The 18489-nt window shown below is 37.9% G+C and overlaps 1 protein-coding gene and 1 long non-coding RNA gene across 4 annotated transcripts in view; one reads left to right on the plus strand and one right to left on the minus strand.

The window, feature by feature from the left end:
• The window catches only part of LOC126187494 (valine--tRNA ligase-like), a 196204-nt gene that overhangs the window by 118630 nt on the left and 59085 nt on the right, over nucleotides 1-18489 (plus strand). The window contains exons 18-19 of one of the 3 annotated variants that reach the window (XM_049928610.1): nucleotides 2233-2287; nucleotides 14724-14819. In XM_049928610.1, coding sequence (XP_049784567.1) covers nucleotides 2233-2287; nucleotides 14724-14785 — 117 coding nt within the window. In that variant the 3' untranslated portion in view covers nucleotides 14786-14819. Of the gene's footprint in view, nucleotides 1-2232; nucleotides 2378-14723; nucleotides 14820-18489 lie in introns of those variants that run through there. The other 2 variants (XM_049928626.1, XM_049928618.1) reach the window with 2 other exon arrangements.
• LOC126187517 (uncharacterized) lies at nucleotides 8132-17188 on the minus strand. Its single transcript, XR_007537750.1, has 3 exons — nucleotides 16885-17188; nucleotides 16540-16729; nucleotides 8132-9083 (listed from the first exon to the last, which is right to left on the minus strand). It is a non-coding gene; the product is annotated as an uncharacterized LOC126187517 (long non-coding RNA).

An 18489-nucleotide genomic window follows, 5' to 3' on the forward strand; every position in this document is an offset into this window, starting at 1 on the left:
GCATGACATTGCTTGCAGTGCCTCTCCTGGGCCCATAATCATATCGGTTGGCCCTAGACAACTGGAAAACTATGGCCTAGTCAGATGAGTCCCAATTTCAGTTGGTAAGAGCTGATGGTAGGGTTAGAGTGTGGTGCAGGCCGCATGAAGCCACTTACCCGAGTTTTCTGTCACACACTGTGCAAACTAGTGGTAGTGGTGGCTCCATTGAGATGTGGGCTGTATTTACATTGAATGGACTGCCCTGCCCTCTGGTCCTACCGAACTGATCATTGACTGAAAATGGTTACATTCTGGTACTTGGCGACCATTTGCAGCCATTCATGGACGTCATGTTCCCAAATAACAATGGAATTTTTATGGATGACAATGCACCATGTCACAAGACTACAGTTGTTTGTGATAGGCTTGAAGATCATTCTGGGCAATTTGCGCAAATGATGTGGCCAACTATCTCACTCAACATGAATCTCATCGAACATTTATGAGACAATTGAGAGGTCAGTTTGTGCACAAAATCCTGCACTGGCAACACTTTTGCAATTATGGATGACTATGGAGGCAGTCTGGCTCAGTATTTATGCAGGGGACTTCGAATGACTTGTTGAATCCGTGCCCTGTTGAGTTACTGGGAAAAAAGAGGTATGACTTGATGTTAGGAGGCGTCTCATGACTTTTGTCATCTCAGCTTATCAGGTTTGTGAACAGTCACAGATGTTGAGTGATCACTGTGAAGGACACTGAGGCTGCATGCTCACATGAGACACAGTTTGAAAGGGACCTCATTTTCGGTCGCCATTTGGCTGGCTGGTCAAATTGTGGAGTATCTAAATTTGTGGGACATTCTGGTGTGATAGTGGCCCAGTATTGGACTGCATAGGAATGCGACAGGTGGCATATTTGTTATCAAAATTTCAGTTGACCACATCTGCCCATCACAAGGGAGGATCACTCTATTGTGCACCACACACGTTGTAACCCCTTGACATCTGCACCTGCTATTTCAGAGGTGAAAGAATAGCAACAGCCAGACTAGGCAATTACAGTCACACATCTAGGCTACCGTTAACACAACAACACAAATGGCTGCATTTAGAGTGCTAATGTGCCACGGAAGCATGGACTGCTGATGAATGGCACTGCTTTGTGTTCAGTGATGAATTGCGGTTCTGCACTGCCCTGGATGACCATCATCAAGGAGTAAGGTGGTGACCTGCAGAGAAACACAGTAGTGTTAGTCCTGGTATCATGGTGTGGGGTGGCCATCGAGCATCACTTCAGGTCGTGGTGGGTAATGATTGAGGGAACTCTGATGGCACAGTGGTACAAACAGATATCTAGCATCCTCGTGTTACCTTTTATGTGACATAATCATGGTGCCATCTTTCAACAGAACAGTGCTGATCCACATATGGCACGTGATGCTGTGAACTGTCTGTGTGATGTTGAGGTACTTTGACTGCCAGTAAGTTCCCCAGATCTGTCACCAGCTGAACGCATGTGGGACCAGTTTGGATGTCAGCTCCATTCAGTAGCACTTTCAGGGATATGAAGGAACACTTACAACAGTTGTGGGCCAGCTTGTTGCAGGAAAATGGCTTTATAACACCTTTTCAAATTGAAACAGTGCACAAATCCAGGTCAGAGGGCAGAGGGGATGAAACATCATACTAATGAGTGGGCTCATACTGCCAAGTTCTTTGCCAATTTGACTTGATTTTGTAATCAGTGAAATAACAGCACGTACCCTTTCAACCTGTGTAGTTTCATTTTGTTTCCTCCTCCCCTTCCAGGTACTTTCTTTGCCATGCAGAGCATTTGTGGCAGATGTCTGCTTACATACTGCCAAATGAGAAATAATTGGAGCAGTTCAGACAGACCTTTTCCTTTTGCTGTGTTCCATGTTTTCCTCAGTGGAGAATTTTTGAAAATTTCAAAACCTACAAATTTACTGTGATTAACTGTTAAACAGAATTGCCAAGATGAAGTATGACCACTGAAATCAAGTATTTGTGTTGAGGAAGATTAGTAATTTGTTGCCATTCTTTTAATCTGAAATGAAGTGTGAAATTCTTCTCTTGTTTGTGCCTACTTTTTTGTAGTGCTCATACTCTGCTTAATGTGCACTTTCATAAGCAAATTTGTGGCTCATATGGCACTGCAATTTTTGAATTTTTTTTCATTGCTAAGTAAGCTTATTCACCCTCATGTTCTTTTTATTTCATTTCACAGATCAAAGACTTGGAATCAAAACTTACAACACTGCAACAAATACACAGATCATTGGGTAAGGTCACATCTGAATGGCATGATGTGCAAAAATAAAGTAGCATGTATATTATTTTTATTTTGTACAATAAATCAACTAATTTAGGTATACCCTGTTTCCACTGTGTTTTTTTTTTTTCTTTTTTGGATGTGTGAAGTATCCAATTCCCTTAAAAAGATCCAAAATATTCATCAACTGCTAGTATTTCTCACATATTAGTAGCTGTCTGAATGTGCTAGTGTTAATACTTTAGTGGTATTTAAATCAAGGAAGATGTGAATTATCAGTTATTTTAAAATAGGTAATATGTGAATAGGATCTGTTTTACTGAAAAAGAGTTTGTAAACCGATAATTCATGACAAACTTTATAGGAAGACTCCTGGGAAAATCTCAGGAGGATGTTTAGTTAACCATGAATTAAACATGCATTTCTTGATTAAAATTTTCATTGGTCAGAATCTTTTCTGATTATGGTTTTCATGGTGAGTTGAACCTATGTGCCAGACTGAGACATGCACCTTTACTTTTCACAACCAGAACTGCAAAAATAAAGCTACACAAATTCCCCATGCATCCTTACTTAAAACCTTAATCCAGCAGATCCTGTTTTGTGCAACTTGTGTGGTTACATTGCCCTGTATGAACTTCAGGGAAGAAAGCCAAGAATCACAAACCACTGAAGTTGTGAGCTGCCTGGATTGTAACAAATTTTTGTATGACTGGGTTAATAGTGTTGCATGCAAAATGCAAACTCATACATTAGAATCCTGATGTGGCATAGTTCGAAATTATCTAGCAGTTGTAAAAAATAGTTTTCGTTTCCTTTTTAAGAATTTAAATAATGTCCATTTTGTGGCAAGTAAAGACTGGGTGTCCGATTGGGTCTTGTCGCAGGATTTCTGTGTTCATGTACTATGCTATCCCAGCTGAGCCATCTGTCCACACCTAATAAAACTAACTCATGTCAGTAATTATCTGAGGCTGTGGTCAAGTTAAAATCTAAATTGTTTGTTAACTCCCTGCAGTGTTAACCACATAACATGATGCGAGAACCTTTGTAGAATTAAGAGTTTGGAGAGTAACTAGTGGTAAGTTTACTTTGAGTCAGTGCATGAGATCCCAACAGATGTTCTTCTTGGAAGAGTACTTCCTGTAGAAAGACAAGTGTCCAGCTTCAAGGACAGCCAGTTGTGCTACTATCTAATTACAAATATTTGGCACTCTGCTAAAGAGTGAAACATGTCTTCAGAACTGAATTGTTGACCACATTTTACGTGATTAGTTACAGGATTTGGACACACATTTATTCGAAGTCCAGGAGAGTAGGTAGTGATTACAAGGCACTCTCATCAATATTAGTCATACTTTTGAGGGATTGTTATTATTACTGTTTGTTGTCACTCTTCAGTTTTAGGACTGCTCTTAAGTCTCAAGTGGATGCAAGGTTACTATATGCTAGATTTTCTGCATGCTTGTAGAACCTGATTGATATGAAGTTTCCATAGAGACCAGTGTTCCAGTGTTTATTTGCTGACAATGTGTGTCTCTAGAAAACTGCATGCATGAAACCAGGCACACTATCAGAACATAAATGTTGCTATCAAGAAAATGTTGTAGCATATATGAAATCATTCTTTGTCATCTTCGAATGGCACATAGAGTGCAACTGAACCTCTTTCAACAAATAGAGAAAGGATGTAACTAACGAAATATTAGAGTACTTGTTGCGGGCAGTTAGGAACATTGTCCCATAACACCATATAATTGTACTCCTATTAGTGCCCCAGCTGTGCTTGTTGTGTATAAGTTATTAAATTTATTGTGCATGTATGGAGTACGTCAGCTCAGGTAAACAAGGAGTGAGCAACTTTACATTGTGTTCAAATAGAAAATAGTTTCTGTTGGACAATAAGAAGTTTTTTCTCTTGTATGAATTACAATTGGGTGTGTCCATGTTGGTATGCAAAGCTATCAGCCAGTCTTAGCAAGGCCATGAAGTGATCACCTTAGAAATGAAATGTTGCCTTTTTAGAAGGTTGGAGGAAAACACTTCCTAGTTAGCAGGTTGTTTCTGTAAGAGAGAACTTGCAGCTTGGCCCAGTGCTGTTTGGCCACAGCCAGCAGGCGAAACTCGGTTCCTCCTGTGCTTTACCTATTGGCTGCACATAGCTACTGCAGAGGGAACAAATTTGTTGCCAGCAAGGGAACAAATTGCCTTTGCTGTGATGACATACCTGCTTTGTATGGAGGACACAATGAATTATAATTGAGCAATACAAGATAACATTTTTAAAGGCTAATGTGAGGTGAGATGGCCAGATGGGCAACCTATACATCCCTCTCCCTTCTCTATGGGCAACATACCATAGGAGAGGAGGGGGCATGTCCTGCAGAGGGCTCATATAACTAGGGGTAACACGATATAAAACGTTCTTGATTGGCTGACAATTTTTACAATAATTATTCCTTTTTTCACTGGTCTTTACAATGGGCAGAAGGCAATGTTGTTGAGGATAGAACTGAGAGATGTGGAGGAGTCACTTCCTACAGTCCGCCACAGGCGAGTGCCGTGAGTACCAGGAGCAGGTGGTTATAATGTGTAGTGTGAGCACGTCTTCATGAGAACACAAATAAGTATTATCTGGCTGTAAAACCTGAGACAATTGTGATCCTACATAAAGTCACTGAGCTGGTTTGAAGGCTTCTATTCACTCACTCATCAACCAGTCTGGCATGGCAATAAAAAACAGCAAATAGAAAGCTGAAGTTTTAAATTTTGCATTTAAAAATCATTCACACAGGAGGATTATACAGACATACCACCATTCGAACATCATACAGACTCCAGTATGGATGATAGATGACAGAGGAAAGCTTCTGTCTACAAATCAGCACTGATTTAGAAAGCATCACTTGTGTGTAACTCAGCTTGCCCTTTCCTTGCAAGATATCCTGTGAACCATGGATGGACATATTCCCAGGTTTCCGCAAAGTGTTTGACACAGTGCCCCACTGCAGACTATTAACAAAGGTCTGAACGTACGGAATACGTTGCTAGATATGTGAGTGGCTCGAAGGCAGCTTAGATATAGAACCCAGTATGTTGTCCTCAATAGCAAGTGTTCGTCAGAGACAAGAGTATTGTTGGGAGCACTCCAGGGAAGTGTGATAAGATTGCTCTTGTCCTCAATATGCATACATGATGATGTGATGGATAGGGTGAGCAGCAATTGGTGATTGTTTGCTGATGAAGCTGTAGTATACAGGAAGATACCATTGTCAGGTGACTGTAGAAGGATACGGAAGCTCTATTTGAGGTGAAAAATGAGTTTCTAAATGTAGAAAAATGTAAGTTAATGCAGATGAGTAGGAAAAGCAGTGATATTATGTTTGAATGCAGTATTAGCAACATGTTGCTTGACACATTCACATCCATTAAAAAGGACATCAGAACAATTCTGAAGCATACTGTTAGATTTGTTACCGTTAGGTTTGATCAACATGTAAGTATTGTGGAGATGCTTCGTGAAGTCAAATGAGAATCCCTGGAGGGATGATACATTTTCAAGAAAGTTTAGAAAGCAGGAATTTGCAGCTGACTACGGAACAGTTCTAGTGCCACCAATGTACATTTCACATAAGGACTGAGAAGATAAAATAAGAAAAATTAGAGCTCATATGAGGCATATATAGTCATTTTTTTCTCACTCCATTTGTGAAACGTATGGGAAAGGGTATGACTAGTAGTGGCACGTGGTACCCTCTGTCATAAACCATACACTTTCTTGCAGTATATGTATGTAGATGGAAATTATGAAATATTGGAATGTTTTTCTTTTATATGACAATCTCCTGGTGTCTTCGGCACCAAATGATTAAATCCCATTGTGCTGACAAGTTCATGCGGAAAAATAGAACTTAGGTGGTAAAATACTCATAACATGGAATTAAATCTCGAGTTAGTTTTCATTAAACACAGGTTGTCAAATAGGGTTGATTGCAAATGCTGAGAACTGGAACATACGAAGAGTCAGGTTCTGTAGAGGTGAAATGTAAATCCCCTTGATAATGCACATAGTAAAGGTGAAACAGCAAACATTTTTATGAAAACCCCATGCCAGTGTCATGAAAACTTCAGTATTCTGGTATCTATGTATTTATCCAAAGGATTTTGATTGTGCTCTTATGAAAGGCATGTACTTACATTTAATTACTAGAAATCTTTTCACTGAAGCTGAATCAGTGAATGTTGAAATCAATACAAAGTGTAAAATATAGCACATATCATTGATTCTTGAGTTTTGCTACTAAGAAATTTTAGCTGCTTGGAAGATTATTTTATGTGGTTGCCAGAATATGCAGCAGCCTTCCTATGCCAGGAACTGTTGCGTGTAACTAATGTATGCAACCAAGTCAGAACATGATTCTTTTGCAAGTTCTTCTTTTCAAATAGCTGTGTTAGTAATGAGAACAATGTCAGGTCCAGATTGGAATATCAACAATATTAGGAAAAGGATAGCTTGCTACTCACTGTAAAGATGACCCATTAAGTTGCAGACAGACACAACGAAAGACTGTTTCACGATAGCTTTCGGCCAAAACCTTCTTCAGCAAAGAAAACACACACACACACACACACACACACACACACACACACACACACACACACACACAAAAAAGACCACTACCACCAGCAGATCCAAACCCCTCACTTTCAGCAAAACGTGTGTCTTTGAAATCAAGTATGAACTACATCATTTACATTTAAAACTCTCAGATCAGGCACAACTTTTCAAGTTTGGTATGTGTGCCAATAATATTAAGTACCAAGGATAGTTCTACCACCAGTGAATTGATTTGGACCATGAAGTAAGTGATTTCCAGTTACTCTGTGGATTTATCAAGTGATATTTATAACATTTTTAAGGTGATGTTCCCTGATAGTGTTGCTGAACATTTTTCACTTGTGTCTAAGAGAATGCATACCCAATACCTGATGCACTGGCACCATATTTCCAGGAACATATCTTAGAAAAAGCATGTTCATCATATTACACATTGAGTTTCAATGAAACTACCAATGTTAGTGATAAAAATGAATTACAAACAATCATTACATTTTGGGCAGAGGTAAGTATTGCATAACAACGCATCACCTAAGAAGTTTCTTTATTGGAAAAGCAGATTGTGAAACATTACATCAGAAATTATTTGAAGCAGCTTTGGAAGTCAACTTGTCCCTAAGTAAATGCCCTCTGCTGGGATCAGACAGACCTAAAATGAATAAAAAAAGTTTAAGGTTTTAAATGATGATGTCCCGGTGATGTTAGGTAGGTAAATTATAAACAAAGGAACTTGCAACATTCATGCAGTGCATAATGCCTATGTAAACATTTTGGAGTGTTTAGGTGCAGTAGTAACTCAATTTCCCATCAGTAATTATTATTATTTTGATGGTTGGCCTGTTTGCTGGGAAGAATTTGAAGGAATTCATTTAACATTCTACTTCAAGTTTTTGAGGCATCGAACCACAAGGAAGCTTACTTTAAGACCTTCAGCCAGCAGGATTTTGGATAAGTGGAATGATATGAACTGATATGGAGCTAGATCTGGGAGGAGTAAGATGCTGAGTGGAGATAAAATATTAGAAGTAACACTCTTTATTAATTTATCCCAGAGGGAATTTTTTTAAATTACAAAAGCAAGTGCTATTTGTTCGCTAAGTTTGAAAATAAATGGTTAAGTTCTGTGAAATGCCCAAAATTTATCAAAATTAGGTCACACAGAAAGTGACACATGTTTATACACCATGAAGCAGTTAGGATACAGAATAGCCACTACCGTTAGAAAACACCAAACATTAAAAAAAAAATTACAAACATAGCTGAAAAGAAAGAATTATCTCACTTATCTGGACAATCAGTGAAAGTAAAATATTAATTAATGTACATATTTGTGAAGCAGGCGTTAGCACCTACAAACATCAGCCAGAATTTAGAAGTTTCCACAGACAAAAAAATTATAACTTTACATACATGGCTGTGAAACAGCCGAAGCAAAACGTATGTTTCTAATAAATATGAATAATCATAGTAGGCAATGAATTTAAAATAATATACATATTTATACATCTGTGAAGCAGACTTTGCTTTTGACTTTATACAATACAAACAAAAAATTTAAAATGTACTTGTCTGTGAAGCAGGCTGGGGGCTTTACCAAGCCCATATAAACAATGAAATCTCCGGCTGACAAAGGGCCTGTTGACTCAATTTTGACTGACCTCTCACACGGTAGGTCAACAAATTCTAAAACATACGCACAATGTACAAATTACATTTACACAGCAGTTAAATTCAATAGAAACATGGAGGCATACAACTGAGTCCATTTGGCTCACTAGAATCAAAAAAGAAAATATTAAGAGACACTTAAATGAAGGAAACAAACAACAGACACTGATATTTGAATACGTTGAGTCCTGAAACGGACATTCTCTTACAATCAAATAACTATTTGTTTTAAATTCTTATTGCCAGGATACTGATCCACACAAAGGCATTGGCCGAACACAGTCAGGAGAATGATCTGAACATGTTTAATGTCAAAGTAACAAACGACACTCAGAAATAACTGCCCTGGGAGGGGATGTTGTCTTGCAAATCATGACGAGAATTTAAAAAACAATGTTTCTCACTTTTGTTCCTGCATTAGGCCAAGGCCAGGAACACACTCAAAGTCCAATACCAAAATATGGCCCATCACTGCAGAAGCAGGGTAAAGTTGCAAGTCACCAGCAGGCGATGGCTCAGCCTGTGGAATAAACATCAATTGTGCAGACATGATAAGCAACCATCACAGCTCCGAGTTACAAGCTGGTATTCTGCATGAGGTTCCATCAAACCAGTCAAACCCCAGCCAAACAGGTCTGAGCTTGCATGTCTGCTTAAATCCCTTGTAAAGTTGCCCTCGGGCTCCACCACTTAGGATACCAAGAAAGTATTACCTAAGCAACACTAGACAAAGATTTTTCTCAAGCAAGGAATTGATACCTATCAGCATGTGCATTGCTCACAAGGAACCCCTTGAGTGCAAGGTTGAAAAAATCAGTGATGCTTACGGCATTCGACACCCCACATACTGTCTTCTGTGCAACCAGAATACTGGCTGCTAATGGCAACATGGAGCAGGACTGGAGGTATCACATGGTGAGCACAGCGCGATGCTACAGAGCATAGTTGACGTGCTTAGTCAACGATTAACTCATAAAAGTGCTACAGTGCTAGTGGTGGTGTTATAGTGCAGAGCAATGTCAACGATAAATGATGGAAACACTGCAGTATATCTACAACAACAGTTGCCGAAGTTGACATTTTGTCAGAAAAGAACCCAAGGAATTTCAGAGTGAGGAAGAAGTAACTGATGAAATGTGAGCATATCTGCGAGATAAGTCAGTGGAATGTGTACTGTCATTTATGCTCAACTGTGCGGATAATGCAAATGAGGACTACAATGGTGACATAAAAGCTTAAAAAGTGAAAATGATATCGAAACAGGTGTTGAACCATCCTTGTCAGACAGGAGGCCACAAGTCCATTCTCCAGTGAAATGCAATAAGGGACAATCATTGTCTAAGGACGGTGTACTAAACATAACTATGTACATGGAAGATCATCCATAGCATAGTAAAGAAACAATTCTTGTTACAAAAACTGGTATTTGCACATTTCAGGGATCTTCGATACGATTTACAGGATGCGCATGATAGAGACCATCTATGTTATGTGGCTTATATTGTGCATGATGTAGATTATAGTGATTTCAAGGGAAGCAGTGGATGGTTGCATAACTTCAAATCATTCTACAGAACTGGAATACATAAGGTAATGAAATTTCAAAGAGAGCGTCAACTTGACGATGAACCACAAACTGCAGAATTGGCCTGAAACTTTGTAGATGTGGTAAACAGACTTATCCTATCGTTGAGTAAGGAATTTGTTTTCAACTCTGACCAGTCAGGATTTGAAGAGGAAACACATATGAAAGGAACCCTGGAAATTAGAGGTACATTGAGAGCTGTATCAATGCCTCAACGCATTTGTTTACAATTATGCCGACTGTTGATCTGGATGGTAAATTGGCAGGAAAGTTATTTATTGTGCTGTGAGAAGTTGGAGGTGACCTACCTCCTATTCTTCTTCCTCCTGTGTGTGATCTTGCAAGGGCAGTAGGGAATATTTATGTCACAGCAAGCAAGAGTGGGAAAATGGGCATCAGAGAACAACTACTATGGTATGTGCACTGCTTTTGGCCAATAGCTGGTTAAAAGAACTTTCTTTTGCTTGATTTCTGGTCTGTGCCTAAAAATAATACACCTTTTAGAGCAAACTGCCCCTCCTGAAAAGTGTCGACATGGCAGTCCATACAACATAGAATCACTGTACAATTCAGCCTCCGGATGTCTCTCTCTTGACTGTGAGGTACGCTTGGGGTCAATACCCTCATTTACTTTCTGTGCCCTTTGACTCAAAACTAATTAGGCACAGACAGCAAGCACATGCAAATTATACTGCTTATCGTGAAGAATGTGAAAGGAGGAGAAGACTTGAATTAGAAGAAAAGCAAAAACAGGTAAAAGCATCTTGAGGAGGAGATTAAAAAGATGAGCAACATGGAAAAATCAGTTGACTGAGAGACAGCTGCTCTGAAAGAAAAGAAGAAAGCACACTAATTATCTAATGATGTATGGGAAGAATTTCTCTCTCAAGCTTCAGCTAAACTAAAGCAAGCAATTGATTTTTACAGATCGTATCGTGTCCTCTATGAACTTTCAAACTATTAGAATCTTTTCAAACAGTTAGCCTCTTCCCCCAGTTAGTTTTTGCTACTGTACTTGCATTATTAATTTTAGTACATACCTGTTCAGGACATGTAGCGGATTTTTGGAAGACTGTATCTACCTTCATTACCTTTTTAACTTCATCACAGCAGGTTATTAATTTTATCTTTTGAGCACTCTTCAACATGATCTGGTTCTCATCTCAATGCAAACATTTAAGAGCAGCTCATACAAGAGAAACCAGTAATAAGTTTTCATTAATGCAAGCACAGCTTAGGTAAAGTTACAAACAAAAACTTTAGGGATTATATGAACATGTGGTTTAGGGATTGTTAATAGGACAACCTGTTGTTGACACACCATTTGAAGAAATTGCACAATGAACAGGGTAACACATTCCAAAGCGCTACTGGGCATACTGTCTGTTGGTTGTGTAGAAAAACAGCACTGGTGGAATCTGTGCACTGTGTGCAGTGTTCGTCACCACACATTATAGCATTCCTGTTAATATTAAACAAGGAAAAAGGTATGTAGTGGTAATGGTGTATGGCAGACCATTGGAAGAATGATTGTCAATAAGCCTCTGTATTGGCTTTAATTTCTTGAATTTTCTCCTCGTGGTCATTGCACTTAAGACAAGTATCAGTGGAAGTAATACGTTTTCCGACTCTTCCCAGAAAGTGCTCTCTCAAAATTTCAATAATAAATCATCTCTGTTCTTAGCCAAATTGAACATAAGACTGCAGTTTGGGGTCCCTCCTTTCCCCTCAGCACTGTGGGGCCGTTATTTATGCCACTGAGTAAGTAGTATTCCTTTGGTTAAGACACTAAATTTCACATTCACAAGTAGTGCTAAGATCTCCCACCAGCCATACTGATGTAGGTTTCTCTAAATCATTTCAGGTAGATACTGAGATGGCTACTACCATACACTGTGTTCTGTAAATCACATCATGGACATCAAGGATGATCAATGAATCAAGTTATACATTAATAAAACAGCAGCAGCCACTGTAGGCTGCTTCTGCAAGATGTACTGATAACCAGTTATGACTAGATTACTAGTAACAATAGACTTACATTGAGAATCATGTGAATTACATTGGAGAAACTCAGCTAGTTTGGGGAAAAAAACCCTGATTTTCCTCCTCCATTTCTGAATGCTGTTTTTATCAACTATCTCATACTAAGCAGTTATGTAATTTTACTGACTGCAAAGAACACTATTAGCTGTCTATGTAATGCAAAAGCTGATACTGTTTAATATGAACTGAAGTTTTAATTCAAATTACATTTCCAAATTCAAATATGATAAATTATAGAAAGAATGCCCAATAAGGTACTCTTTTTTACTGGGCTTTTTTAATGCTTGAGGATTACCAATTTCATATTTGAAGTATGCTGACAGCCTTTTAAACACCACAAAAGAATGTAAAACTCTGTTCTGAACCCTATACAATGATGCCTATGTTAAGTGAAAAACATTCTTATTGTGGCTGTTAATTTCACAGTTCAACCTAAGCTGACTCTTATTAACCACAAATATCAATAAGAAGTAAATATTGTGTGTGAGTGTATAACATTTCAGGAATAATGACAGTTATTCTTGTCTGATCGTGTTAAAAATGGCACTCATTACTCAGTTACAGAAGTGGATTTAATTCATTCAGTGTTCAGTACATAAGTAGAAACTGCTTTAGAATATCCTTTTTACCCAGACAGAAGTAACAATTTTCCACTAACATACGGTTACGTAATTGATTAGGATGTTAGTTTCATGTTGCATGGGTCATTTTGCATGATAGATTGTAATTATGTGAACAAATCATTTTACATTCACAGCACAAATTAATTTGTACATATGGTTAAATTCTGAGCATTTCCAAGTTTTTTTAATGATGAAGAGAAAAAATATATACTGATGTTTGTTAGTAATTCCTACCCACCACCTTTTACACATTACAGTAATAGAAATTCTTGCACAGAATAATCTAAGAGACTTTCTCAGTTTGTTTACAAATTTTACTTTGCCATCTGTAAGACATTTTATATCACTTTTATATCACTGGGTAAGCAATCAGAAATTTTTATTGCAGCATTATGCACCCATTTTTGTGCTGAAGACAACCTAAATGCAGAGTAATGAAAGTCATTTTTCCTTATGGAATAGCAGTTATGTACATTTTTGTTCCAATTTGAACTGTAGTGGATTATTTACAACAAACTTCATGAGGGAATAAATATGGTGTGAAGCAGTAGTCAGAATGCCAAATTCCTGAAACATACATCTCCAAGATGATCTTGGGTGAGCACCACATTATATTCTTACAGCAATTTTTGCACAGTGAAGACTCTTAAAGATGATTTACCTCAGAACATCATTTCATATGACATTACTGAATGAAAATATGCATAATACGTCAACTTACTGATTTGTCTCTCCCCAAGATCTGCCATGATTCCAGGTGCAAATGTGGCTGAACTAAGTTGTTTTAGGGGCTCAAAAATGTGCTTTTTTACCAATTTAAATTCTCATCAATATGGACACCTAAGAATTTTGAGGTTTCCATCCTATTTATAATTTCCTCACCCTGTGTTACACTCATCATTGGTGTAGTAAGTTGTCAAGTTGACTAACTTTATTAACCTTCAAAATTATTTGTATATTGCAATGGAATCTCGTTCACTTGATAACCAGAATTTTGTTATCCGTGCATTCTTTAAAGTTTAAATAGTAGGTGGCAGAGCACCATAGGACATTTTTGTTGTTGTATTTATGAGTGCTATGGTGTTTTTAAATAATGATCGACTGCTAAATGGCAAACACCAGTAAGATGTGTACTTTGGTATGTGGAAAGTTTTACAACTTGCAAGATTTATTGAGAAAGCTTCAAGACAGTGTGTTATTTTGGCAAATATTTTAAAACACACACACACACACACACACACACACACACACACACACACACACACACACACACACACACACAGAGAGAGAGAGAGAGAGAGAGAGAGAGAGAGAGAGAGAGAGAGAGAGAGAGAGAGGGGGGGGGGGGGCTACTATTTCACTCTGTTCTTTTACCCCTTTAGAAATACTTAATGAAGTTTCCTACATATACAAATAAATATGTGGCTGAAGTCTATTTAGTGCTTCCATCATGTGTGGTTTAACAATACAATGAAATTGTTAGGTTTAATTTTCTGCTTTGTCATCAACTTCAATACATATATCATGATACCAGCCTTCAGTGTTTCAGAAATACCACAAAATTTTCATGGCGTCAATACAGTACAAGATTAGACTGCAGTGGCTTGCAATATATTCCCAAATCAACGACAGGATAATTTTTTTTTTTTTGGGGGGGGGGGGGAGGGGGGTAGGAGGACTGGTTGCTGTTTTATTTTATCATATACCACACAAATGAGTTTCTAGGAGAATTTAAGCACTATTGTGTTATCTTTCACACAAAATGAGACAAATATTAGCTTGTGGTGACTTCAGTATTATTTTCTTGAAGGCTTCATTATAAAAACACGGAGTTGAAACACTACCTAACACATTCAGTCTACATTAGTTGTACAATTCTGATGGAACAGTTTTTAAACATTTACAGATACGCTCCTCTCCAGTCTTAAGAGGTGTTCACCAATGGAAGCCACAACCTGGCATCAGTGAAGTCACTGGCAGACTGAGCTGCCCAGCTGTGCTGAATAGCTATGCAACTGTTCTCTCATTAAAGTGACAAAATTCATAAAAAGAAATAAATAAAATGTTAGGGTAATATATCCAGGATTAAAAGCAGAGTAGTCAAAAGATAAACTGAAAAGGTACAGCACTTTTGCTTACTCATACATGATAACACATACAGCAAATGTGAAGGCCTTTGGGTCCCATACCAAAGAAGACTAACAGAGGATCCTGAATGTATACAAAGAAGAGCAGAACAAATTGCCATAGGTTTGTTTGACACATGGGCCAGCACCAAGGAGATGCCACAAACTTGAACTGGCAGGGACTTGAAGATAAGGCACCAGCTATTGCTTGGAAGCACTACAGTTTCAAGAACCAACAACCAGTTTTGAATGAGGAATATAAGAACATACTGCAACCTCCCTATGTATCGCTCCCTTAGGGACCGTGAAGACAATATTAAACAAATAACAGTGTACACACGTTGACCGCAGCATGCATAGTGATCGATGTTTCACAGCCAGGTCACATTGTCAAGCGTGAGGCTCTACTGTGGCAGCTTGTTAACCAACCATTCTTTCCACACACAGTCCAGAAACGGAACCTGAAAAAACACAAGTATTTTGCACAATGGGAAGGACACACTAAAATGCACATCTCTATAGTCTGCAGAGAATGATGGTATAGGTAAACATTCGGGGGAGGGGGAATATTATATACATACATTCCACAATGCTAAAATTAGTGCCATCAGTTCAAAAGAAGAAAATGCTACACTATTTACGGAGTTAGTAAAATTAGTTAATTTCTTAGAAAATTAATATCAATTACCTCCCTAAAGTAAGACAAAATTTCAAGCAAAATATAAAGTGCCTGTTCCATTCACAGCTGCTGTATTTTCTTTACTTTCCCAAGGTATTATTCCAGAAAAGGTGCAGTACATTATTGTTAGACCTCTCAAAGGAGAAATGGATTCAACAGATGCCAAATTATTAATACGTCTCATTAATACATCTTGTTTAACTACTGGTAAAAATAATCTACTTATTTGCAAAAATAAATAGTCTTGAGTCAAAATTTATATTTGAAAGAATGTTTCCACCAAATGTGCTGTTTAACTCACAAGTAAAATAAATGTTTAAAATGACAACCCCCCCCCCCCCCCCATTTAAAACTTTGATTGTGGTGACAGACTGACTTGAAGTATAGCTTGAGGTGTAGGTTAGGTTGAAAGATGATAATCTCGCCAACAAATGTGAATGCCAAATAAAGGTTGTGGTAACTGATTGACCTGTGGTCTAACCAAATGTTTTCATTCACATATTTAAACATACTATCATGTTCAATTCATTTTGCATCATAAAAATTAAAACTGCAAAGTAAGTTAGATAACAGACAAGTCTATGACGAGTATTTTGATGCAAGTTACGGAAATATATCATAAATAAACTACAAAAATTGCAATAGGGGCTGGGTCTGTTACATAACTCTCACTGGAAGTTGATCAAAGTGAAATATTGTGAACATGCTCAAAGGAAAACAGAGGGGTCAGGGGTGAATGTGGGGAATATCATCATCTCATTTAGGCCTATCTGCTGTTAACTTCTGATTGTCTGTAAAATATAAATGATCTTACAGCAACTGCAACTATTACAGTTTCACTGTATAACTTTAGCTGGTGCAAAATTAAAACCTTTTCTTTAGTGAAAAGTACATTTCTCTATTTTATACAAACATACCTGTCACCACCTGTGAAATCTTCTTTCTGAAAGACTAAGATGTTACGTAGGTCATATCTCTTCAGCTGGTAAAATTAAATTGAATCAAGTTTCACATCTACTGTTACAAGACACACAAATGCTTCTGTCCTAGCTATAACTGAGATTCTTTCAGTTGAATTGCAGTTTACCTTGGGTGGAACATATGCACCTGAAAACAGACCTAATTTTTTTTTCTGCAACCTCACAAATGTAATAGTGTGACTATGTTCACATGATGAATATGCAGCTTCACTTATTTGTAAACATTATTGCTTGAACATAGCAATGTGATAGGTTTTCATAATAAATTACTTTGAACCATACCTTAAAAGTTGCAAAACACTGTTTAGAAAACTCGATTTATTAATTTACGTTTCAGTGAGGCAATTAGATTATAGTTGCTGATAGATAATACATTTATTTTACTCAGTGGTTGGGAATACTGAAAATAATAAACCATCTACAGTTTAAATCCTTTAATGCCTCCTTTCTCCATTAACAAAGCCATCTAACAAAAAAAAAAAAAAAAAAAAAAATGTACACACAATAAATGTGCAACGTTATTACAATGCTGTACAAGGAGATAACGACTAAGCTACAAGGTCACACAGTAAGTCTCCATTCTCCTATAAAATCAGCCTACTCCTTTTTGAGCTCTGGTGGAGCCCAGTTCAGGTAAATAAGGCCAGATTGTTGGGCAAATGCGAGCGTGAAGAGCGAGACGACTATGCCGGCCGCCAGATGCATATTGTACTTCCGCTGCTTTGCGTTGTAATCGGCCTGCCACGAACCTTGCGGAACAGGCAATTCATTCATCGTCGGCGGCTTCCAATTCGCTGGCGGCGAACCGTAGTTCCGAACTGCACGCCGGGTGATCATTTGAGCAACCCTTGGGATCATCTTCAGTGGTGTCACAGGCTGGCCGTTCTACCGTCACACCCAATACTCCAACAGGTTACCAGTAGCACTGTGCGTGGCTGTCACGTTATATATAGATCTTGTTTACTCTTCGCAACGTAGGGCTTCCAGCACTTGAGTGCGCAGCGTTGTCAGATTACCCATATGCGTTGTACTTATCTCCAAGAGACGGAAGTCGTCAGTGGTAACATTTCCTTTTTTTAAATAAAAATTAACTTTAGTGAAACTGTGTAATAATCTATACCGGTATGAGACTTTTGACATAATTTCAATATGTATTTAACTATATTTGATCCTTTTCCAATTCGTTCTTAAATATACTGATATAAAGCGGCGGAGAATCGTTGCCTTTTTCCAGTTTTCTCTTGGCTCACCGCAAATATTTCTGTGATATTTCCTTTCGTCTCTTAATATATCCTTCGCCCTTACATTTGTTTTTTAGTTTAATTGCCCTTGAAAATGATTATGGTCAATGTATGAAATGTAGCATCACCTAGTGCCATATCATCCGCTGATTAAGCGCGGGAAATACAGTGGTGTATATGGTATTGTGCTCGCTGTATATAATCTAATAAACACCAGCGGGTACATTATACTCTCCTCTGGAATGTAAGACATGAACTTCTTACGTTATTTTCCATGAGATGAACCCCGTCTCTTTCAGAGGCCTGTCAATTCCGATACAGCTGTTTAGCGTTTCGGTATTACGCTGGAAAAGTTAATTCATTTCTCCTTATTTTCTCATTAAATTTTACAAAGCAAGAGAAGTTGTCAGGGCCGTGCATCATGAAACACAATTTGAAAAGTCCCCTGAGACGAACAGCGAAATTCTTACTATTGTGAAAGTCTGTCAAAAGAATAATATACATGACAATGTGCACCAATGTGTCAATCTGTCAGTGTAGCAACATACATAATAAAGTGCAAGCCTTGTACATAAATAATTCAGATGAGTTATAATGAGATAATAATGAGAAGTTCACAATTTTGCCTCGAATTCGTATTTTTAGG

The sequence above is a fragment of the Schistocerca cancellata genome, chromosome 1 (assembly GCF_023864275.1).
Source record: "Schistocerca cancellata isolate TAMUIC-IGC-003103 chromosome 1, iqSchCanc2.1, whole genome shotgun sequence".
In the NCBI taxonomy this organism is placed as follows: domain Eukaryota; kingdom Metazoa; phylum Arthropoda; class Insecta; order Orthoptera; family Acrididae; genus Schistocerca; species Schistocerca cancellata.